General features: G+C 35.0%; 1 protein-coding gene across 1 annotated transcript in view; it reads left to right on the top strand.

Annotated features, from left to right (window-relative positions):
• The window catches only part of LOC103774743 (brain-specific angiogenesis inhibitor 3-like), a gene marked incomplete at its 3' end in the record, with an annotated part of 59,745 nt that overhangs the window by 5,218 nt on the left and 31,743 nt on the right, over window positions 1-22,784 (top strand). Inside the window, exons 4-8 of the mRNA XM_008942167.1 lie at window positions 2,387-2,497; window positions 7,603-7,764; window positions 14,024-14,188; window positions 17,728-17,892; window positions 18,410-18,574. Coding sequence (XP_008940415.1) covers window positions 2,387-2,497; window positions 7,603-7,764; window positions 14,024-14,188; window positions 17,728-17,892; window positions 18,410-18,574 — 768 coding nt within the window. The remainder of the gene's footprint in view (window positions 1-2,386; window positions 2,498-7,602; window positions 7,765-14,023; window positions 14,189-17,727; window positions 17,893-18,409; window positions 18,575-22,784) is intronic.

Genomic DNA, 22,784 nt, shown 5'->3' with positions numbered 1-22,784 from the left:
TTTAGCTTTGTTCTGAAACATCTTTAATATGTCTTTATATATTTACTACATAAATGTTTAATGTATCACAGGGAGGTTAGTTGAAAAGTGCATCTCAAACACTATCAGCAATAGTTAGAGTGAATTGAATGTGTTGCTAAACAGAAAAATGAAAAAGTTGAGGCATGATTATGTCCTAGATCAACAAATCGTATTTTATTTTCCTTGGTGATGCTGATGAGTAACTCCATAGTTGTGAACGGAGCTACACTGGGTATTAACCACAATCCTGAGAACTGATCTTCCAGACTTTCCCTTGCCTCTTCACCAGAGGTCTCTGTCCTGCAGGACACTGCATGTGTCTGCACCCAAAGGATGCTGCCGGACTGAGACCAGAGCTTTCACCACCTCCCCTGTATGCCTCTGGAAAGTCTTCCTCTAGCAAAGATCTCCCATTATTGAACTCTGCTTGTAAATTAAAAAACAGAATTAAGTCTTCTGCAAGAATGGTGTCATGTCCTCTAAATTGCCTGACAAGCAAAGTAGCTCACAGGCAACAAACTCAGAGCAAGCACACCCTGCTTTCTCAGCCTCTTCAGAAGGAAAGCTCTATAAAGTCTCCTGTCCTTCACCATGTTGCTAATTACAGTTTCAATGGTCATCTCTACTGTAAAAGTGTTATTCTAGTCTTAATTTGCATTACAATATTGATTGTAAAACTTGAATTATAGTAAGAGATTTCCCACAGAATAAAAAGCTCTCTTAAATCAGCACTGTAGAAGAGGAGTACTTGGCAAAGATATATTCATAACATTTTATGACACATACATATATGTATAAATATACATATATGTGTATATATAGAGAGAATTAAATTCTATTTTATGTGTATTTCTGGGATGCATTAAAAATGTTGACTGCTTAATTATCAAAATATACTTTATTAATTAAATCTGACAATATATGAATGCAAACTGCATTGCTGTTCTCAAATGAATAATTAAATTGATATTTTAAGTGATGCCATTAATGAATATTTACAAAAAGAAACACTAATTTTGAGAAATATATTAATAATTTACTAGAAAGTAAAAACAACCCTCTCTCTGCTGATTGATCCCTTAAAAATATATTTACCTTTTATTATTTCTTTAAATAAAAATTTTGATATATTTACTTCAAATAATTATCAAAACAATGTGTTTGCAAATAGTATTTATTAGTAGCATTTACATCTTATATAATTTTGTACATCTTTTGAGTCAGGAAGGTTAAGTCTCATTATCTTCATGTCTTTACAAATTGGGGAGGATTTTGAATTTTGCATTTGCAAGATAACCTTCCAGCAGAAAGGTATTTTAAAATGTTTATGTTCCCGGTGCTTCAGATATGTTCTGCCTCATCAGAAGCTTCACGTGGTTGTAGTCGAGGTAGTTTCAATGTTAACCCATGGTTCTCAGCACACGCTCCCTAAATTAGAGTCCCCTAAGAAACAGAGTGCTTAGCACCAAGCTGCGGACAGCTGTGTGTGCCTGAGAAGAGCAGAGGGAACTGTGCTGAAGACACAGCAGTATCCCTCTAAGTACAAAGGTCCCTCCACGTTTAATCACAGAAAGGAAAAATGGAGCCTGAGGGAGAAGGCTGGGAAGATTGTGCAGGATGAGAGGGAAAACTATAGCAGTGATAGGATGGAAAATTAAACACTCTCCTCTTCCACACTCTAGGCCTTTATGTCATTGATTTTTATGTAGATTTCCCTATTAAAATCAATTAATTTCCTTATTCAAATCAACAGAGACTTTTTGTTAAATACTGGGGGCAAGGTATAATCTGTTGTCTTTGTAACTGAGAGGCTGCAGAAAGGAAACTTGTTCTGCTGGATTCAGCCTAGAAATTAAGCCGTTCATTGGCTAAATTGTTTTTATTTTGGATTGCCACCATTCCCAAAGATGACTCAACGATACTGAAGGCTTCATCAGCCTGAAAGACAAGTGCAGAAATAAAAGTCCTGTGGAGGAGCAGCAGGTTCTGCTGTAGAACAGCAATGTCTAACACTGTCACAATCATTTTCTGGTGTGGTTTGCACTGATTCAAAATACAGGAATAAAATGTCTGTATTTGAATAATTGTTTATTTCCTGTGTCATACAGCTGATTTATAGTATGTATCACTAGATTGAATGTTGGTTCATACAATAAAATCATGTTTGAAAACCTGCAGACACAAATTTAAGTATTTATTAAAAGCTGAGTGTAGCAAACTTGAGTTGATGTTAACTGCCATGATCATTTGCCTGACTCTTGCGAGCAACTTCCAGGTATGTTTAGGAACATATTGCATGAGACAGTATGTGACTTTTGAGAAATGTCTACACACAAGCTTTCATAAACCTTTATTCTGTCTTTAGAATTTGGAATGATGGGAGATCATACAATTAAAAGTCAGCGACCTCGATCTGTTCATGAGAAAAGGGTCCCTCAGGAACAAGCTGATGCTGCTAAATTTATGGCACAAACTGGTAATACATCAGTTACATTTTTCTATTTACTGTTGTTAATTTTAGCAAAACCACTGCATGTTTCCATAATCTTTTGCTGCATATTTGTCAGTTTTCTAAGCTGATACTTTTTTTGAATCATTTATTTTTTTTTCACCAGTTAAAGTCCATAAATAAAGTAGCTAAGAATTAGGTAGAACATACAAAAGCAGGCACTGTGAAGGTGGATACTGAATCATTTAGTGTTAAGCATGAATTTCTTTTAGTAGTAAAAGCAGTCTCACATGTACAAGACACAGAACAGCTTACTGTGACATATTACCTTTTTTTTTTCCCAAGATATTAAGAACATGCTTCAGACTTTCTTTATAAATAGACTGAGGTCTAATCCCAGCTTTAGGCCTTTATCAAATTAATTAATTACTAGGGAGACTTTAATGTGCACACATTCAGCATTTACTGTCTTTGGCCCAGTACAACACTCTATTCTCTAGTTTCTAGATTCCTAATTGCTAAATGAAATTGGCCGTAAGTAGTTTTTAATTGGATGTGCAAATTATCTAACAGTTTTTCATCTAAGACATATTTGCTAATTTTCTTTGAGCAACATCATCTTTAGATAAAGATACCAAAATGATATTACAAACATGGAGCTGAAGTAATTAAAAAAAAAAAAAGCCTGTTTACCAACAGTTACCACAGGTGCCTTTGAAGTCAATGTTGAAATTTCAGTGTTGAGCTGAATTAAACTCTCATACACCAAAACTACTGCCCATTTTGACATCAGTAGTGATCTGTGTATCTGTTGGTAAAATCTAGCTCTTTAACAGTTCCCTACACACTCCATTCCAGGAAGTTACTGCGTTGAAAATCTCGTGCCTCATAATTATTGTATGGATTTGAAAGAACTTACTCTGTATTCCATAGTTACTAACCTAGAAAATATGCCTGCATCAGTCATACATAATGCTTCCAGTTTATATTCACTTTAGTAAAAGAGCTATAATTGCTTCTGGTTATGTTGCATGTTGACTTCCTTAGTAGTAGGGTGCTTTACTTAACAGGTTTGCAGAAATCAACATATTAAGTAATTTAAATACATGTATAGCCAATCAGTGCAGATCTATTTGGTAAAGTATTTAGAAGGGGAAAAAGTCTATTTCCCTCTTATTAATCTGTAGGACTACTTTTATGTCTAACTCTCAGTTGATATTACCGTTAGTAAATGTAGTGGAAGAAGGGAGCCTAGAATCCTCTTGGTCTCCATGAAGTCTTCTGTTTAGGCAAATAGAGCTTACTACTTACATACCTAGCTTAGATTTAGAATGTTAGTTGCTTACTACATAGAATAACACCTTTGCTTTTATGCTGCTTCTTCAATTCATACAATTATTCCAAAAATTAAGTCAGATATCTGCTTTATTTTCTCATATAAGTCCCTAAAAATTTCATATTACCAGGTAAAACTGGTATTTGATAATTTCTAGTCATGCACTGCAGTGCATTTGTTATGGGTGTTAGAGAACTGCATTATAAATGCAGCACTTACACCATCACCTTCTGATAGATTGTGTGTGTGGAGTGGGAGATGAAAGTTTAAAATTATCCAGACTTGGTTTTCCAGGTCCTGTTCTGAAAGCATGTGAGATGTATTAGCAAAGCAAATAAATTTACATGCCCAGCCTCAAGGATACTTATATTTTACATACTGTAGGTTAACACATTTGATGTAATACTGTGCTCTTTTTGGACATACTAATTTTCATCTCTTCATTTTGATTTTCCTTTGTAGTGATCATTGCATATTTTCTTCACCTCTAACACATTCATTTTCTTGTGATATAATTAATGTGATATCTTCTTTAAACTGATTCATAAGGTATTTTTCTAATGTATCTATCTCATGAATTTACCCATGTACTAAGAAGTCTAATAGCCTTTAATGTAAATGGATACTGAGTTTATGAGGTTTTTTTTTATATTTTAAGCCTTTTTAATAATTTATCATGTGTAATAAAAGAGATGCAAAAGTGCAACAAAATTTTTATATGGTTTAGAAAGGCAGAGCAATAGGAATAGTCAATTGTCCTGGAAAAGATTTATGAAAAGCATTTAATACTGTTAGAATAGTGGACTTAATCCACTGAATTTTGCTGGGAATGGAAGAGTTTTTAAATGTGGTTTTAAAATGTGCATTTTCATGTTTATTTGTGTGTGATATGAGGCAGTGAAACATTTTATTAAAAAAAAAAAATACTGTGTGAATAATTTATTGTCCTATATTTGTCATTTTATGTGTTTGGACTGATCCTTCCCTTAGGTGTTATGGGATTTAGAGAGTATAATACAGGTAAGTGTTACAAATATCAATGAGGCCTTCCATACAGTAAGTTATGTTTCCTCTTACATGTCAAGCAGCAGGGGAGAGTAGGGGCTTGGTTGCTTGCCAATAGTTAATTTGAGATTGTAGGTTTACTGCAATAGATATGAAAATTTAAGAGTTCTCAAGTAAGAGAAAGCTAGAAGGAAAATAAAAAGTAGCCCTTTTGAAATTTTCGTTTCAGAAAAGAAAAAAAAATGGAAAAGAGATAAAGAAAACAATAGAATACGTATTTGTAGATCACATAGGCAACTTAGGCTTATTCTAGAAAACAAAGCATTTATTTACTTAAATTAAAAATGGGTAACTACAGAATATATCTTTGAAGATCTTTCCCTCCTATAAAATATATTTAAATAAGTAATAATCATCCTGACAGCACTACAAAGTACTCTGAAAAGTTAATAATTTTGAAAATATCACAATGCATTCTGCAAAAGGAAGCAAACCAGCTGGTGAGATAAATTTGTTCTTTATTTTCTATTATTTCCCTCTTTTTGCACCATTCTTCATGTTAGTGTAGAGGATCTTGCTCCAGCAAATGTTTAAAACTTCTATCCTTTACATACGTTGAAGTATATTGCTGGATTCTGCCTTTTGTGAATGGACAGCACATATATGCTCAGAACTTCTAATAATTAATATTAATTTCAAAATTCACTCGATGCAAACACACTTAGTATCACGTTACTGGTATTTTTCAACGTATTCCAAGGGTTAGCAACTTTTTGTCACTTTAAGATATCCAAAATTTTTAATTTTAATTACTTCATTTTCGTCTTTTAATATCTATGTGCTGTTACCATGTCTGTGTTGGATAATTTACTCAGAGTATATATGACTGTTTTACACAATGAGAAAAATAGCTTTGATTTTTTTCTGCTGTTTAATCTTTCATCTAAACCATTTTAACAAAGGCAAAGTCAAAGTTCAAACATGTAGGAAAAGGCAAAAAATATTAGCCTTGAAACCTGTAGTAATACAAGCACTTTTACCACGTACATAGGTTTTATAGTACATGTTCTATAAATGTTAGTCTACCTACATATCAGCTATATTTACGATATTATCTCATTTACCCTGAACCCAGGCCGTGTAACAACCTAATCAAAATGCTAAACTCATATCAGAAAAATTATTAAAACAATAATCAATGATTAAATTTCTTTTTTTTTCATCTAACAAGTGAAGAAATCTCATTGTTTTGTCCTTATCCATAGAAATTATTAGAATTGCATATCATTTTATTAAAAGCAGAAGGATTTATGTGCAAAATTTAAAGCATTCTGGATAAGAAGTTTTGTGGGATTTTTTTTGTTTTGTTTTGGTTTTTTGTTTTTTAGCATTTAATAACCTTAGAATTGCTTCTTAGAAGGCTAGCAGAGACAAACATTTTGCAGAGGTTTCATGCTTGGCCTCTCGAAGCAAACAAACAAAAAAAGAGCTCTGATAGACACATGCTACAAGAGCACAATTTCAAGAAATAGTATATCTTTTACTGCATTCTTGGAAGATAGCACCAGTCTTCCTGGTTTGCACACATACCTTTGACTGTGACCAATATTTGGAAGACTGCAGGGGTATTGAGATAGCTGAAAATTTAAGCAAGCGATTCAAGACTCTAGGTTGTATCTTAACACTGATTTTAAAGCAGAAAATCCCATTTGTTTCAAAAAGGGCTTAGGTTTAAAAATTAAGGGGGTAATGCAGGCTACAGTATGCCATTTTATACTGATTTTTAGTGGAAGAAGGTAATCATGAGTCCACAGTTATTTACTCAATTTGCTCACTGAGGTATATTCACATAATTGTTGTATTTACTTACTGAGAATACTCAAGGGATTGAGTTTTCTAAACATCAGTGCTTTTGGGAAAGGAATTCCAGAACTGTGTGTATGGCTGTTCGTGGAAACTAAATTTAAGCACATTCTTCCCTGAACATCCAAGCAAGATTTTATGCACTACTTGCTTTAAAAAAAAAATAGAAATAATATAATATTCTATCTCTCAACAATAAAAAGAAATACACTATTGAAATGTATGGTATGAATAAATCACATCGGACAATTCTGAATATAGTGTAATGTACGATGAGCAGTAATGAGGTCAAGTGCATCCAAGAGTTTAGCACACCTGTAGGTCAAAAACAAGGAGCAGATCTGTGCAGTAAATGATCAAACCAAAGTTCCCATCCTGCTGTTCAGATTAAAATTTGGTAAGCAAAGTGCTTCTCTTTGCCAGGGAACTTCTCTCAAATGCTAATGACTCTCCTCTGCTGAAGAAATGATAAGAAATTATGGGGTTGGTTTGGGTTTGTATTTTAATCAGAATTCCATTACTGGTAGAGTTCCTTAAATTATTACCTAGCTTTCATTCTAGAGTGATAATAATCAAAGATAGATCCTTTGCTATTATGAAAAAAGAATTGTGTGTTCGTTTCACATCCTGAGGGCAGTGTTGTCTTTAAAGTGTTGAAGGGCAGTAGTTCTCATAAAGTTGTAAATATGCTAAGTGATCAAAGTGTCTCCTTCTAACAGGTGTTATGTGACGGCAGCATTGTAGGTGTCTTTATTTTCTATTCATTGCACATTTTCACAGCTGCTTTCCTCCATGACTTTTCAATATTTATTTTGGTGTGGTACTTTTTTCTTTGATTTATAAGAGCAGACGGTAATGAGCTTCTGCAAGAATATGTTGTATTAATACTTATGTCTATATTCATGTTTGTTTGTTGTCTTGAATACAGGTGAATCTGGTGTTGAAGAGTGGGCCCAGTGGAGTACGTGTTCAGTTACTTGTGGTCAAGGGTCGCAGGTGCGAACCAGAACTTGTGTATCACCTTACGGGACACACTGCAGCGGCCCTTTAAGAGAATCAAGGGTTTGCAATAACACTGCCCTCTGTCCAGGTAGTGTTAGCAGCCAATCAATAAAATTGTGGATGTTTTTGAACTGTATAATTATAAGAATTTGAAACTGTATATATTTTTTAATTATTTTTTTTTTAACATGAATTTCATAGGAGCATTTCAGTTAGAGCAGAGAAGTGTAGTTCTATTTAGCTGTGAAGTTTTTCATGGGGATAATTATTTTTATTTTCAGAACAGTCAAGATATGGAACAAGAGTCCCTTTTTTTCTGACAGTTTCAGAGTTTTTTAAACAGCCTGTATTCTCTGTTTTTCACTCAGAAAAGAGAAGGTATACCATGAGTACAAAATACAAACTGGAGAAGAAATCCAGATCATCAATACATTAAGGAGTAGAGACTGATTAACAAAATGGGTTAAGTTACCATATATTATTCAACACTGCAATTGTTTCGCCATTTAGAATACTGTTTTCTAGGCAGTGGGCCAGAAAATATTCATTGCACAGTAATGTCTTCATGGACTTCCCTTTACGTTGTTCTGACAAGAAAGGCCAACAGCTGCCTGTCAGAAGAAGAAAGATCAGACAAAAAGTAACTCTTTTACATCTGACACAAGATAAAGGTAGTCAGTATCTTGCATCACAGTTTTCCTATTCCTTTTGTCTCAGAGATCTGGACATAGTTGGAGTTCAGCAGTAGTTATACACTAAGGAGAAGAGACAGGCAGGTTTGAGCTAGTTGCTGAAAGGGCACAGCTCATTTCTTTAGGCTGTCTGTGGATCTGATTAATCTGGGATGGGAAGCAAAAAGGAAGGCCTGTGTTCTGTGACTACATTCATTTTCCTCTGCCGTGTCTGAAAAGCAAAAAATTTATATGCCTACTGGCAGATTCACCAGTTCCTCAGGCCTTTGTAACATTTGATGCCAAGAGGATGTTGAGCCTTCTTCAGCTTCTGGGGAAGCTCACTCCATTTTGGGAGTGAACTGAACTGTCATACACAGGGAATCCCCTGGACTTTATCTCAATGAGTAGTAACATGTAGAATGAAACGGTCATATTTTTACTGTGTCTTGGAAAATATTCAACAAGAAGCGCATATGTAATCCCATGAGAGTTTGCATATCAGCATTATAAGCATTTAGGAAATCTCTGTAATGGAAAGCAACTTTTAAAAGATTACATCTAGATAAACCATCACTGTACTAAGAACTGTTGTCAGCACCTAATGCTTTACACTATGCTTTAGGTAAGTAATTCACATGGCGTTTTCTAATACTTGAGGGTAGAAACCCCTAGGCAGGGATGAATTTGATCACTTCAAGTGTTTCCTTAGAAAAATGGCAGCTATTACTAAAAAGGTTAGCCTAGCTTAGCGTTTGCCAGAGGTGGGGTACATTACAGAAAGACTCTCAACTTTAAAGTATGAAAATAAGAAGTGGAAAAAAAGAACTATGAAAGAAAAGAACAAACATTCCAAACAATCAGAGATACATTTAAAGGTTCCTTTGAACCTCCATGAAGTATAAACATGAAAACACAAAATCCTGCACTTATAATGAGATGCAGTTCTATTTGCTTTCTTGATCATTTAGTATTACCTAAGAAGAAAAAACGCATTAAAATCACCTAATTTTAGAGTTTTATCTTCATTATGTCTAACAAGGGATGAGAACATTTCATATAAAATGACAAAAAAAATTCCCACATTTAATGCAAAAGCCAAGGTACTTAATTTGCCATCGAAGTAAACTAGAGAAAAGTTAATTCTTTAAAATCACATTGTCTAGCAAACTTCTAAACAATGCTCATACAAAAATATTTCTCTGTACTTCTCAGGTTACAAAGACTAAGAGTAAGGAAAACTTAGTTTATAATTAGAAAGAAACACAGCAGAAGTAGAGTAGCTGCATGGTTTAAACGTGAAGGTTAAAAGGCAGCTGCCACAAAGTTTGCCGAGTTTATGTATTACAAATAGAAGAAAGATTTTTGACTGATTAATTTAAGCTATACTAAAGGAAACTATGGCACTTACGTGAGTTTAAATTTGTGCATACAAACCCTCTAATTTAATTTTTAAAAAACTCTTTAATATAGCATCCCTTAGATGCAGTTATTCAGCCATATTAAACTATGATGTCATATCATAAAATCATAGAATCAGAATAGTTTGGGTTGGAATGGACCTTTAAAGGTCCAACCACCCTGCAATGAACAGGGACATCCTGAACTAGATCACATTGCTCAGAGCCCTGTCCAGGCTGGCCTTGAATCTTTTCAGGGATGAGGCTTCCACCACAGAATCACAGAATGGTAGGGATTGGAAGAGGCCTCTGGAGATCATCTTGTCCAACCTGACTGCTCAAGCAGGTTCACCTAGAGCAGGTTTCCCAGGACCACATCCAGGCAGGTTTTGAATAGCTCCAGAAAAGGAGACTCAAAAACATCTCCAGGCAGGCTGTTCCAGTACTCTGCTACCCTCATAGTAAAATAAGTTCTTCCTTAGGTTCATATGGAACTTCCTATTTGTAACTATTGCCCCTTGTTGTGTTGCTGGGCACCACTGAGAAGAGTCTGGCCCATCCTCTTGACTGGCCTTTAGATATTTATAGATATTTACCACCTCTGTGGACAACCAGTACCCACAAGTCCTTCTCCACAGGGCTGCTTTCAATCCCTTCCTCACCCAGCCTGTATTGATACCGGAGATAGCCCCAACTCATGTGCAGGACAGTTCCCTCTGGATGGCATCCCATTCCTCAGGCACGTCTACCACACCACTCAGCTTCATGTCATCTGCAGACTTCCTGAGGGTGCAGTAGATCCCACTGTCTGCATCAGTGATGAAGAACAGTACTGTAATGCTACCACTTACAATGAAATGTCAATGGCCATAATAGCTTTTCAGTATATGTTCAGTTTAAAGGAGAACAAGTCAAATGCATTTAAACCCCAATAAGAATCTCCCAAAATATGCTTGTCGGATGAAGGCAAACATGGCCTCACGCCTCCTCCCACTTCACAGCAGTTGCGTATTGTGAACATTGTGGGTGTTCACTTCAACATGATTAGGTTCACAGAGTGGCAGAGAGAAGGGAAGGATACTCTGCAGTAATCTAAACTCGTTGTGCTAGCAATGTTTTTGACAGATAAATTGGCAATAATCTGAATATTTTTGTCGCAAATAATGAATCTTGCATCTGAAACTGTGTTACAGAAAACAGTAACTCCTCTGTGGGCCAGCTCTCCATCTGCTATAATTTGGCATAGCTCATCTGGCTATTATTCATCAGATGTTATAGGGTATTTGCATTTAGAAAATGGTATTACAAAAAGAAAATGTAAATGAAATATCAGAAAAAAAAAATTAAGGTAAGAAATTTTAAATTAAGGTGTTCTTCTAAAGCTGACCTGGATAATACTGGACAATTCTGTAATGCATCGAACAGATTAAATTTTCTTGATATTTGTTTGCTGACATTGGTTGTTTTGTTAGTGTTACACCTTTTCCATCCTTGACTTTATTAGCTACCTACTAGTTTCAGATATACAAGTCTATACATACTAGAAGGTACTGTGAAATTTTTACTTAATGAGGTAAAATTTGTCATGGAAGATGATTTTGGACACAGCTTACTTTAAGCTGCAAACCAATAGAGGCTACTGCAAGTTTGAGGCTACCCAAAGAGAAGCACTTTGGTTTGGCTTATTTTCATATCCAAAATCACGAAAGAATTATTTTGTCTTGCTGCTAACATACAGTCACTCTTGCCAGAAGACATACACAACCTTTTGGTTCAAGACAGTATCGTTAAAGAGCCCCTCAGCATGGTTTTGTCATTTTTAAATGAAGACAACTTTCCTAAAATGTTTTGACAACATCAGATCAAAACTCCAAATTAAATGGTAGACTTAAACTCATATTTACCATGAAAAATCTCAGCCTGTGTCTACGTAAAGTCAAGACCTTTCTAATTTATTATTTTTTACAGAATAATCTTTTTCTAATTTGGATTAATTTTGTTTACTGTATTTTGTACTTTTTGAAGTTCTTCTTGTTGCACCTAAGGTTCTCAATCAACCAGTTTGGTATAAGGAGGTGAAGTTATATCATTGTTATTACTGAGTACTGTTCCGAATATGATCTGACAAATTGGTTTCTCATTAATTTTTCTCACAGGATAAAAAATTTAAAGTTTTCAAGATGTGTCTGGATTCAGAATCTAATCCTTTGCCAATGAGAAAAAAAAAATCTTCAGATCATATGGCTGGATCAGGCTACCTATATAAATATATATAATACCTGTTGAGAAAAGGTGAAACATAAAGGGATTATATGCAGATATAGTCATCAATTTACTAGTTTTAGAAGAGTTGGGTTTCCTAGTTTTGATCAAAATGTCATCATTAATCAAGATTTCTAAAATGACTAGACTAAAATCTGACACTTTAACATTAATTTTGAAAGTTCCTGAGAGTTTGGGGATTTTTTTGCTAATTTAATGCAAATTGATGTGATATTTAGAATGTGATAATTCTAATAAAGCTAGTCATATAGGACATGGAATAAGTATTGTGGGTTTTGACCACTTGCACATGGCCAACTAAAAACCTTTTCTTAATTGAGCTGTTATCTAGTGGGTTAAAACCTTCCCTGAATGAAGCTTGACATTTTCTGTCAGGTATGATTTCTCAGAAGTTAGCTAACAAACTTTTTACTTCACTATAGCATCTGAAATTACAATTTTCCTTACTCTTAATGAAGTGCAATAGAACTTACCTACATGCAGAATTCCCCTTGATCTTACTGATAATTTTATGGTAATATGCCAGGGAACTGAACATCCTTACAAACTCTTGCAATTGAATTTCATCTCAGGAAATGTTATTCTGATTCCTACAAGAAAAGGGCTTTATTTTTAGAAACTGGGCAGGTGATACGTGCCTTCAGGGCAAAGGAAACCTACATACAAGAAGTTTTTTCCACAGTGATAAAAAAAAAGTGAAGACAGACTACAAAAATTTATTTCTTCTCTAATGTTGTGAATCATTACCAATAATACACTGAGACATTCTACACTGTTTCACCCTCCAGACACCCTTCAAACAGGCAGGGATGCAGAAACAGTTATGTGATAGGGAGTGTGATACTCAGTCTGGGTACTAAGTCTTTGAATTTTTATTAGGTGCCTAGAATTACTACAGTTCTCATGCTACATTGTTGTTCTCCCAGAGTCTAATTTAAACCTGTGCAGCTGCTTTTATTTAAGCAGAAATAAAGTAACTGAAGTTTACTTTCCAGTAATTTTCCATATATAAAGAACTGGTGTAGCATTGCATGTATGGAATTGTCTTACCAGTACATCCTTTGCTATAATATATTATAGAGTTTTCTGAAAATTCAACTTCAATTGTTGCTGAAAAGGGAATGCATAAAGTATATAAGCTCATATGGATATTGTATATTAATTTTCCATACATTGGATAAAATTTAAGGTAGATAAAAATGCATCTTCTATGATTCTTTATATTAGTTTTATGAAATATTTCTATATAAAAATGTTGGTGTTTGTAATTTATTGTGTACTTTGAAGGTGTTTGAAGTTTGTTGGGTGCACATTTTTAAAATAGAGTGATGCATGTATTGCTGTGTATGCTGAAACAGTGAATATGTTCATATAAGAAGCAGATCTCTTTTGCTTATGTGGTCTTGGAATTTTTGAAGAGGATCATCAAGTACATGTGCTGCCATGTTTCCACTACAATTAAACCAAGTGAAACAATTTTAAGATAATAGCCTCAATTTATGATGATGACACAGTAAGAAATTATTGCATTCATTCCTATATTTTCAAAGAAAGATTAATTTTGATTGCTTCAAGTTTTGAGAGTTGCCTTGAAACATGAAGTATATGCCTGACTTTGACAAAGACTAGTCTCCTGAAAATCAGGGCTATTAAACATATCTCAAGTTGGTCACCAAAGATACAACTAAATTTTTAAAAGGGAAGACATCTTTCTTAAAGGAATGAAAGAAAATAAAATGTGGTAGTGCGATTAGTTTAAAGATGAGAGAAAAAAGTTCGAAGTTAAATATATTTTAGAGAAAATATACTTTAAGAATTGAAATTAACTACATTTTATAAAGGATTTATTTGTCAGTGCTAAGAATTACTTATGCACCGATTTCCTTCATGTTGGCAACATAATTCCCTTTTAACATATTGCTCTTACTTATTTTTAAATCCTTCTGTTACTTGTGTGTCTGTTTCTGGTTAAAATCTGTTTGGTTTGTTGCAGTACATGGCGTTTGGGAGGAATGGTCACCTTGGAGTTTGTGTTCATTCACATGTGGTCGAGGCCAAAGAACTAGGACAAGGTCATGTATACCTCCCCAGTATGGGGGAAGATCATGTGACGGACCTGAAACACAACACAAACCTTGCAATATTGCACTCTGTCCTGGTGAGCTCATACTGCAACTCTCTGCTTTGTTACGGTGCATTTGATGTGGGTTCTTTGTGATTTCTTTTATTGCCCTTTGCACACAGAAAAAAAGAAATGTTATGCAAAGTGAGTAGACAGGGTAATATTGCTCATAATTCTGACTGTAGTGATTAAAGGACATAAGCAGGATGGTAACTCTGAGATACTAGAGCAGACAATACTTAGTTTCTCGAAGATACTCATTCTGTAGGACATGGTATGCTGTGTAGGAAATCTTGGTTCAGGATGTGTCTTGGAGAACCAAAAGCTAAACAACCTTCTGAGTGTGGATCAGGTGGAGAGATTCAAGGTTACACAGTTCGTGTTCACCATATCTGTTTGAATTATGTTTACTTAGAGGTTCACTGCAATCATCCATTCATCATACAACAAACATTTGGGAACATGTAAAATTTTAATTATTGGTTTATTAAAAATGGATATTATTTACATCTCTGCAGAGAGCAAGGCTGATACAAGCTAGAGCATTATCTGAATCCCAGTTAAGCCCTTATGGTAAAGATTTTAAGTGGCTCATTTCTTGGAGTTAGTTGCTGAACCACTTTCAAAAAAATATCCCGTAAGTTCCATAGAAAATCATCCATCCACTGAAGCTGAAGCTTACTTAAAAAATAAATTATTCTTTCAAAATTAATTTTAATTTTTTTTTGTCCATAGTTTATGACTTGATTTTGCGTAGAAATTTCAATATATGTGTATATCTAAGTGTATAATACCTAATCTACCTAAATATACCTATATATGTACCTAAATATACACATACACAGATAATACCTAGGTACTAAATACTACATATTAAAAATATAGTATGTAATAGCTATTACAATAGGTTCAATAACCATAAAGAATATTATCTATATTAAAATAATAATTTATGGTTATTGAAGTCATTGTAATACTTAGATATTGAAAAGGTGTCAAGTAGCTGTAAGGTGGGAAATTTCCTTCATGATTCTGTCTTATAGTGTGAAGCCCCTTGCAGTGGGCTTGTTAGTTCACAGCAATGCTGCAAACAGGTTCTTCTAGACTGGAGCTCTTTGTGAAAAGAGCTGATGGGCATTTCATTAGCAAATGGCTGTTTGATGATTTGAAACCAGAGATGAAGGGAAAAAAATAGAACTTACTGCCTCATGGAATTATAATTTAATTTCTTAGATTTTTTATGAAACCTGAACCTTGTTTTTCTTCTAGCCAGCCAAGCAAACTCTAACTTTAGGACAAAATTTGTGGAAAAGTTTTAGTGTCAAATAAAACTTGGAAAGTTTTGAATGAATCCAGTTTTTGGCCAATTTGGTAGCTGTGCAATTTTACATGTGCCTACACAGAAGTAATTAGCATGATACATGAACATGAAGCTGAGTTGACAACAAGAGAAATGACAAATAAAAATAGCAGGGAAGAAAATCATGCATTCATTTCATGTCAGTATTGCAAAGAAACACAGAAGATATTACACCTAATCTGTCAAAATAGCAATTATTTAAGAATTCTCGATTTTGAACAATCATTTGTCCCTAAATGACTTTCAGCAGAGGAAGTTATATACTGGTTCCTTTTAAAAGGAACAGTTTAAATCTTGGCTGAATGTTCAGATTTGCTGTAATTTGAATGTTCAATTTTATGAGGGAATCTTCTTGTTGAATACTTTAGTCTTTTAGCAGTATTTGTGAAATGGAAAACTCACACACTATTTGCTCCTACAGATAAAGAAGAGAGATGTATGAAATATATATGAGAAGCCACAGAATGAGTTTTCTCCAAAGACACTATAATAATTGATTCGATCTTTCCAACCCTAAATAATGCTATATAGCAATGAATAAAACTGAAGAGGCTGCATTGAAATGTAATTTCCATAATGTTTTCCTCTTCACATAAAGCGTTTATGATTAATGAGTGCAACTAGCTTCCATGTTTGGAAAGATTTCCATTTTCTGCTGAATAAATTATCAGGTTGCAGCTTCATAGCTTGAGAGGCATCTGCATTGAGAAGTAGTTCACAACCAGGCATCACATAGAATATTTAATATCGAACTTTAGGAAAAAGCCTCAGAAACTCTCTTCCTTTAATTCACTGGTTGCTGAGATCCTGGGCATTAGAGATATGGGTAATATCTTTGAACTGTTAGTAATGTTCTATGATCACTGTCAGAAAACAGTAAAATAATTCACTTCCATATTTCACTGAACAGTGTCGCACCTATACACAGTATATTAAATCACTAACTTCTGCTTCCGATTTTAATTTTTAACACTGTCAACCTAGAAAGCTGCTGTTCCACCCCTCTTTTAGAAGAATCCTGAAGTTAGGAGTTGTCAAGTGTGCCAAGTCAAGTGACTTGTTTTCAGCAGTGGCACTTTTATAGCAATAACAGCTATAAAACCAGGTTTTCAAGGACAAATATTAATCAAAAGTGTATTGCAACCTACATCTTGAGTTTATATTAGGCAGCTGGAGGTGCAATGAGGAACTAATGATTGTTGAAGTCTATATTAGTGCAGGATTCTGAATTAGCACAATCAGTGATAACATTCATCATGCATTTAAAAAATACTGCCTAGACGTATTATCTATTATAGATTGTGTAATTTTTCAATTGTATGGGAACTTAATTGATTTATATTTTCATTATTCTGGTTTTTAATATTTTCATTTAGCTCAAGAAGCTTCCTGGCACATGGAATTTAAAATAACAGTCCTGAACCTTTACTCATGGGAATATTTGACCAAATTCAAATATATGGGCCAATGCAAAATACTAAATACAGAGCTGGTTACCATATCTATATTATTTTAAAATTCAACATGACAAAATCAGAAAAAGATTATACAATATGCAAACACCAAGGCAGACCTGAGGAGGAGGGCAGGCCATGTCTTTCCTCCTACATTTTATATCAAAAGAATGTTGAAGAACGGGGATTGTTTGCCTTACAGGAAGAATGAACTATAAAAGTATATTCTGCATTATAAGTATAGAAAACAGAGACTGTATGTGAGGCAAAGTGGTATCTCCTGTTTTCCTTTTCCTATTCAAATTGAGATACCTAATTTGAAGTCAGGACCAATAATCTTGCAAGCTGACCCATCTGAGTGATTACCACAAATGTAATAAATCACTTTGAAGGGCTCAGGGTTTACAAGATGCAAGACTGGCCCCCATATTTGCTGAAAAAGACAAGACCAGTCTTTTTCATGAGGCCTCTTTTTTTTTATGAGGCCTTTCAAACTGTATGCTATGTGAACAAATCATAATTTATCATTTGTTATATCCATATACAACCAAAGGAGATGAAATGAAATGTTCTTTACTTGAAGGAAAAGGAAAAGAGTTTTACATTATTTTAAAATAAGTCATAATGACAGATTATTTGATTGCTGTAAGAAATCAAGTGACTTCACTTGACTGACCCCCGAATCTAGCAGGAAGCCGCGGGGTCCTGCCTGGCTTAGGTGGTAACTGCTCTGTCCATCTCTTTTGTGGCTGCGGCGGCAGTGGACGGACAGTGGCAGGAGTGGAGCTCATGGAGCCAGTGCTCGGTGACCTGCTCCAACGGCACCCAGCAGCGGAGCCGGCAGTGCACGGCCGCGGCCCACGGCGGCTCCGAGTGCAGAGGCCCCTGGGCCGAGAGCAGGGAGTGCTCTAACCCCGAGTGCACCGGTGAGTACCGACGGGCGCCCCGCCTCTCCTCAGCAGGCAGGTCCTGCCGCAGCAGGGTGAAGCCAGCCTTCCAGGGTGGGTGAAGTACGTTGACACCTGCTTTTAAGCCTCAATTGCACTGTAAGAGCATGTAAACATCTAGCTCCTAAAATACTACATGCAAAAATGTTTTTACTTAGTTTGTTAAAGGGTACTTGCACACGTTGTAAATGTGTAAATGTGTATCGTTACCATACAACAGCACTATACAAGTATATTAAAAAAAAACAAACAATGCTAAAAGGGGCAACGTCTGTTTCGCAGTCTAAGTGCAAGTTAATATGTGCCAGTTCCTTTTATCTTGAGATGCACGTTATTTAGGAGGAGCCAAGTAGAGAATTCCCCATCTTCCATCTGCCTACATCTACCACTTGTTAGTTATATCTAGGGGGCTTATTTCCCTTACTCGAGAATAATTTATATATCTTCCTTATTGACTGTTATTATTTCACCACTATAAATCTATTTTTCCAAACAGCAAATGGCCAGTGGAACCAGTGGGGACACTGGAGTGGCTGCTCCAAATCCTGCGATGGTGGCTGGGAGAGGCGGATAAGGATCTGCCAAGGTGCTGCTGTGACAGGGCAACAGTGTGAAGGAACCGGAGAGGAAGTTAGACGCTGCAGTGAACAAAGGTGTCCTGGTAAGATGCAATGATGATCACTGTTATAATCTACACTAGAGTATGGCTTACTTTAATGGTCATCTTCAGGAGAGACAAGATCAACATCCCTAGAGAAAAAGCCATAAAACGTGACTTGTTTTACAGAAGTCACTGCTGTTTTTCTCAACAGAGTTGTGTTTATGTAGATGGGTGTAAACTAGCCCTATTGGATATAGGAGCAATGCATCATGTTTTAAATAAATCAAAATATCATAGTAAAGAAAGACATCAGAAAAATATTTTATTGCTTAGGTGTGCCTATATTATTCGGAGCAGTGATGACTTGCTACAGAAATTCTCTTTGAATGCACTCTTTCTCAGAATATTAGGACTGGTTTTGTAAATCACAGCATTCCTTTAATCCAGTGCACAAAAGATGTCTTTGTAATACATTTGGAGTAAATTTCAGTGCAGTGAAGATAAGGGGAAAAGCTTACTGCATTGTATAGGAAGAATGAATACATAAAGAATGTTTTAGTAAGAGGACATTAATTTGAAATGAAAAAGGCACATCTTATCTGTTTTAAAATAACACTTAAATGTATTTCTTTGCAGCATTTTTTACTTGGCCCTCGCAACAGACTTAAGTCTTTCCCACCGAAAGCTAATAAAAATTTACTTTTAAGTTTCTCCAAAAGTGACGAAAACCAAGAACATCTGGTGAATCTAATCATATTTATCTGTAAAGACTCATCCTAAAGTAAAAGAATGCATTGTTGGATGGGTGTAAAATAATCCAGTGCAAGTAGTGTAGGTTGTCTTAGCCATTCACTTGGGAAATTACGTGTTCTGAACTGCAAGCTGGGAAGCAGAAGAGTTAATCTAGTAATCTCTTTGTCTTCTGGACATTTTGATGGCTATGTTCTCTGATAATCAGAGAAAGGATTTAAATGGCACAGATACTTTGGGTCAGGAAACGGGAAATAGACATGAATTTTATGTTATCAAGGCCACATTTTCATAGGCAGCATTTTTATATCTTGATAGCCATCGAAGAACAGTTTTCAAGTTATTTGCAGTACAGTAGAAAAATGAATCTCATTGCATTCAAAAAGACTATTTGCAGCTATCGCGTTACAGTACTATGATGGCAAGCTAACCAAATTTCACTAGCCTATCAAAATTCGTCTTTAATTTTAATAAAACGTTCTTTATTTGAAAAGCAGTACAAAACAGTATTTATACTACATTCCTAAACAAATTATAATTTCCATACTTAATACAGGTTTCCTCTATAAAAGCACAGCACTGAGAAGGTTAATGTGAATCTTCTCTATAGGCAGACAGTCAAATCAACCAGCTTCTGGTTATAAAACCGTTCTTGAAATAATTTACATTTCTATATTTAAAAGTAAAACCATGCTGCTGCAGTCCAATTTTCAAAGGTTGCCACCTGCTGTTAATAAAATATTTTACAGATCTATTTACAAGTCAAATGCACACAGAGCTTTATTTGCCATTTGGTAAATTTATTTATTTACTTGATTAATTCCAGATTAGAACCAGTATAGAGAAACCAAAACCTAAAGCACCTTTTAACAAGCTATACTTAGTGCAGAAGTTTATACATGAATAACAGATTTATCTGTTTCTAGACTGACATTCACTAAAGCATCTCAGATTTAAATGTAGACAGTGGATAATTAACGAAAATTTTTTAAAATTATAGACAGATTTACATTTTACAATCATCAAGAAAAATTGAAAAGTACTATACAGAGTTGATTTTTCAAATTATAAGCAAATTTCGTGATTAGTGTGCTTTTCTTCTGTAGCCCTAAAATGGTTCAGAAAAGCTATTTTTGCCTCAGTGGCTTCTTTTTCTGTGTAAGTCATTGAGAAACATGAGAGACTAAAATATTATTTTTTTTTCTTATACTAGCATTGCTTTGCCATTAGTGTAACACCAGATACTCAGCTCTATAGATCTGCATAACTTATTTGTAATGTGGATGAAGCTGCAGCTGTTTGTATCACCCAGAGGTCTATAGATGCCCAGAAAGTTTATAGCTGACTTTAAACTTTGGAAGCAAAAGGAGAATAAAATCTTTTTCTGTTATGCTGGGTGATGTTAATAAGATGCTTTGCAAACAGAACTGTTTACTTGAGTGACTGAAGATCTTGACCAGACTTTTTGTGGTTTGAGTTCTGCATTATCTGAATATTTTACAAGGTTTTCTTCATATCTAATCATTGATTCTCTCCAAGTGGTTTGGGCAGAGACTGAGTTGCATCAGGCACTCCTACAACCTGAATGTAAACAGCATTAAGAAATGCAGGCTCAAAACTATTATCTGAAAGTTGGTTTCTCAAACAGCTTGCTTTCTCAAAAAACATTGAGTATCTTTCTTTGTGATTTATTTGTATTCTTAATTACAAATTCTAAAACTGTGGTTGTTTTCTGCCGTTGTGTAATGACCTGGGAATGAAAAACAAAGACATGAAGTTATTTTGGCTACAGTAATTGCTCCTTTGCTGTATCCCAAATGTCTAATTTTAGATTTCACTCCTAGTAGGTCAGTGCTAAGGATTTAGTACTCTGCACTCAAAATAGCCTTTCGTGAAGGATAACTTCAGAAAATTGGAAACAAATCAGAGAAAGGAAAAAGCCTACTATATTGGCTAGGCAGCTAGTCACACAGGAATCACTGTTGAAAACTTACACAGGATAAACAAACAATAGGCTTGTCCCACAGAAATAAAGGAGACAGCTAGGTAACAAAAGAAATTGCAACCCATGACTGATAAAGTGTTACAGGGCAAGCTGATTAGAAACTTTTAGAGAGACGTGTAAGAGAACAAAGGTAAGTCACATCAAACGTGTCAGTAAAAACTGAGAGTTGTGAGAACTGAGAACAAAGTACAGTATTATTCAGGAGAGAAGACTTCCATAAATATGTTTTTATAAAAATAAAACAAGTTTTTATAACAGTTTTAAGAACACATTAGGTCCCAATACCATAGCATTGATTTCCATATGTATTTAATTCCATAATAGTGAATTCTATAATAATGCAATACATGTTCCAATATTCATGCTTTACCCAGATTTTATTCAAAGGACATCCTCAATACTTTTCTCACAAGCCTATTGTCAACAGCAGAAAACATATAGGATTTTTTTTTGTGAAAATATTACTGCAAACAATGATAGTCTACTTTGTTAACAAAAAGATAGCAGTGCACAACTGCTGCTGAAGACTAGCTAATGATTTCCTACTGAAGATAATTTTCTTCAGAGGCAATACTAGCTACATAAGATAGAATATGAGAAGGAGGAAGATTAAAGTAATTGTCAACAACTAAATTAAACATTTGAGTTTTGTCTCTGCAAAACTATTCTACAAGACATTCTAACACTTTTTTCTATTGCCTTTGTTTAAGATAATTTTGCCTCTGACATCAAATTAGAATTCAGAAGAGAAGCTGTTCTAGCTTCCTTTGTGAGCTGTGGGTGTGCTGTTGGCTAACTTGCTTCACCCTTTCATTACCTTTTCCCATACTTGTTAGCTGCCAAGGTAGATCATAAACTCTGTGAGGTTGTGCGTGTCTCTTCCTGTGTCTGTGTATTGTACAGAGCTTCCTCAGATCCCCTGTGGGTTGATTGCCTCTTGGAGATGCATGTGTTCTCACCTGTAATGTCAGAGAAAGACCTTGCTCCTAGATTACTGACTTTGTTGGGTCTTTGCACTTTGAATTCATACCTATCATTACAGGGGGATAATGTGGTAAATTTGAGTGCAAGCTCTGTGTGGGAAGATATTGCTGAATCATACTGTCAGTAAAGAAAGATCAGTTTTTATTTGCCAATTTTAGCAAATTTACCTTTGGCAAATTTTACTGCTTGTTTCTAAATTTCAGCAACTCTCTATGATTTTGCTCCGCAAACTCGCATTCATCTGTGGGTGTGTTATGAATTAATTGTGCCATAGTTACAGAAACACTTGAACTGGTCCTAGCAGAGCCAGCAGGGCCAGTGCAGCTTTTTAATTCTGATACAAGACCACTCTGGTGCAACTGTAATGTCTCCATTGGCAACATGGGTTGGAGCCTCACAGATGCTTTAATGTGGGTGGATGCCTGATTAGTAAGCTCTGCCAAATATACTTTAGCTTTGGGAAGAACCAGTTTGGTTTCTATGCACAGTATTCCTTGATCCAAGGTATTTATGCAAAGCATTGAAAGGCAC

The sequence above is a fragment of the Merops nubicus genome, unplaced genomic scaffold, assembly GCF_000691845.1.
Source record: "Merops nubicus isolate BGI_N331 unplaced genomic scaffold, ASM69184v1 scaffold8226, whole genome shotgun sequence".
Lineage (NCBI taxonomy): Eukaryota > Metazoa > Chordata > Aves > Coraciiformes > Meropidae > Merops > Merops nubicus.
This window is presented reverse-complemented; position numbering and strand designations above follow the sequence as displayed.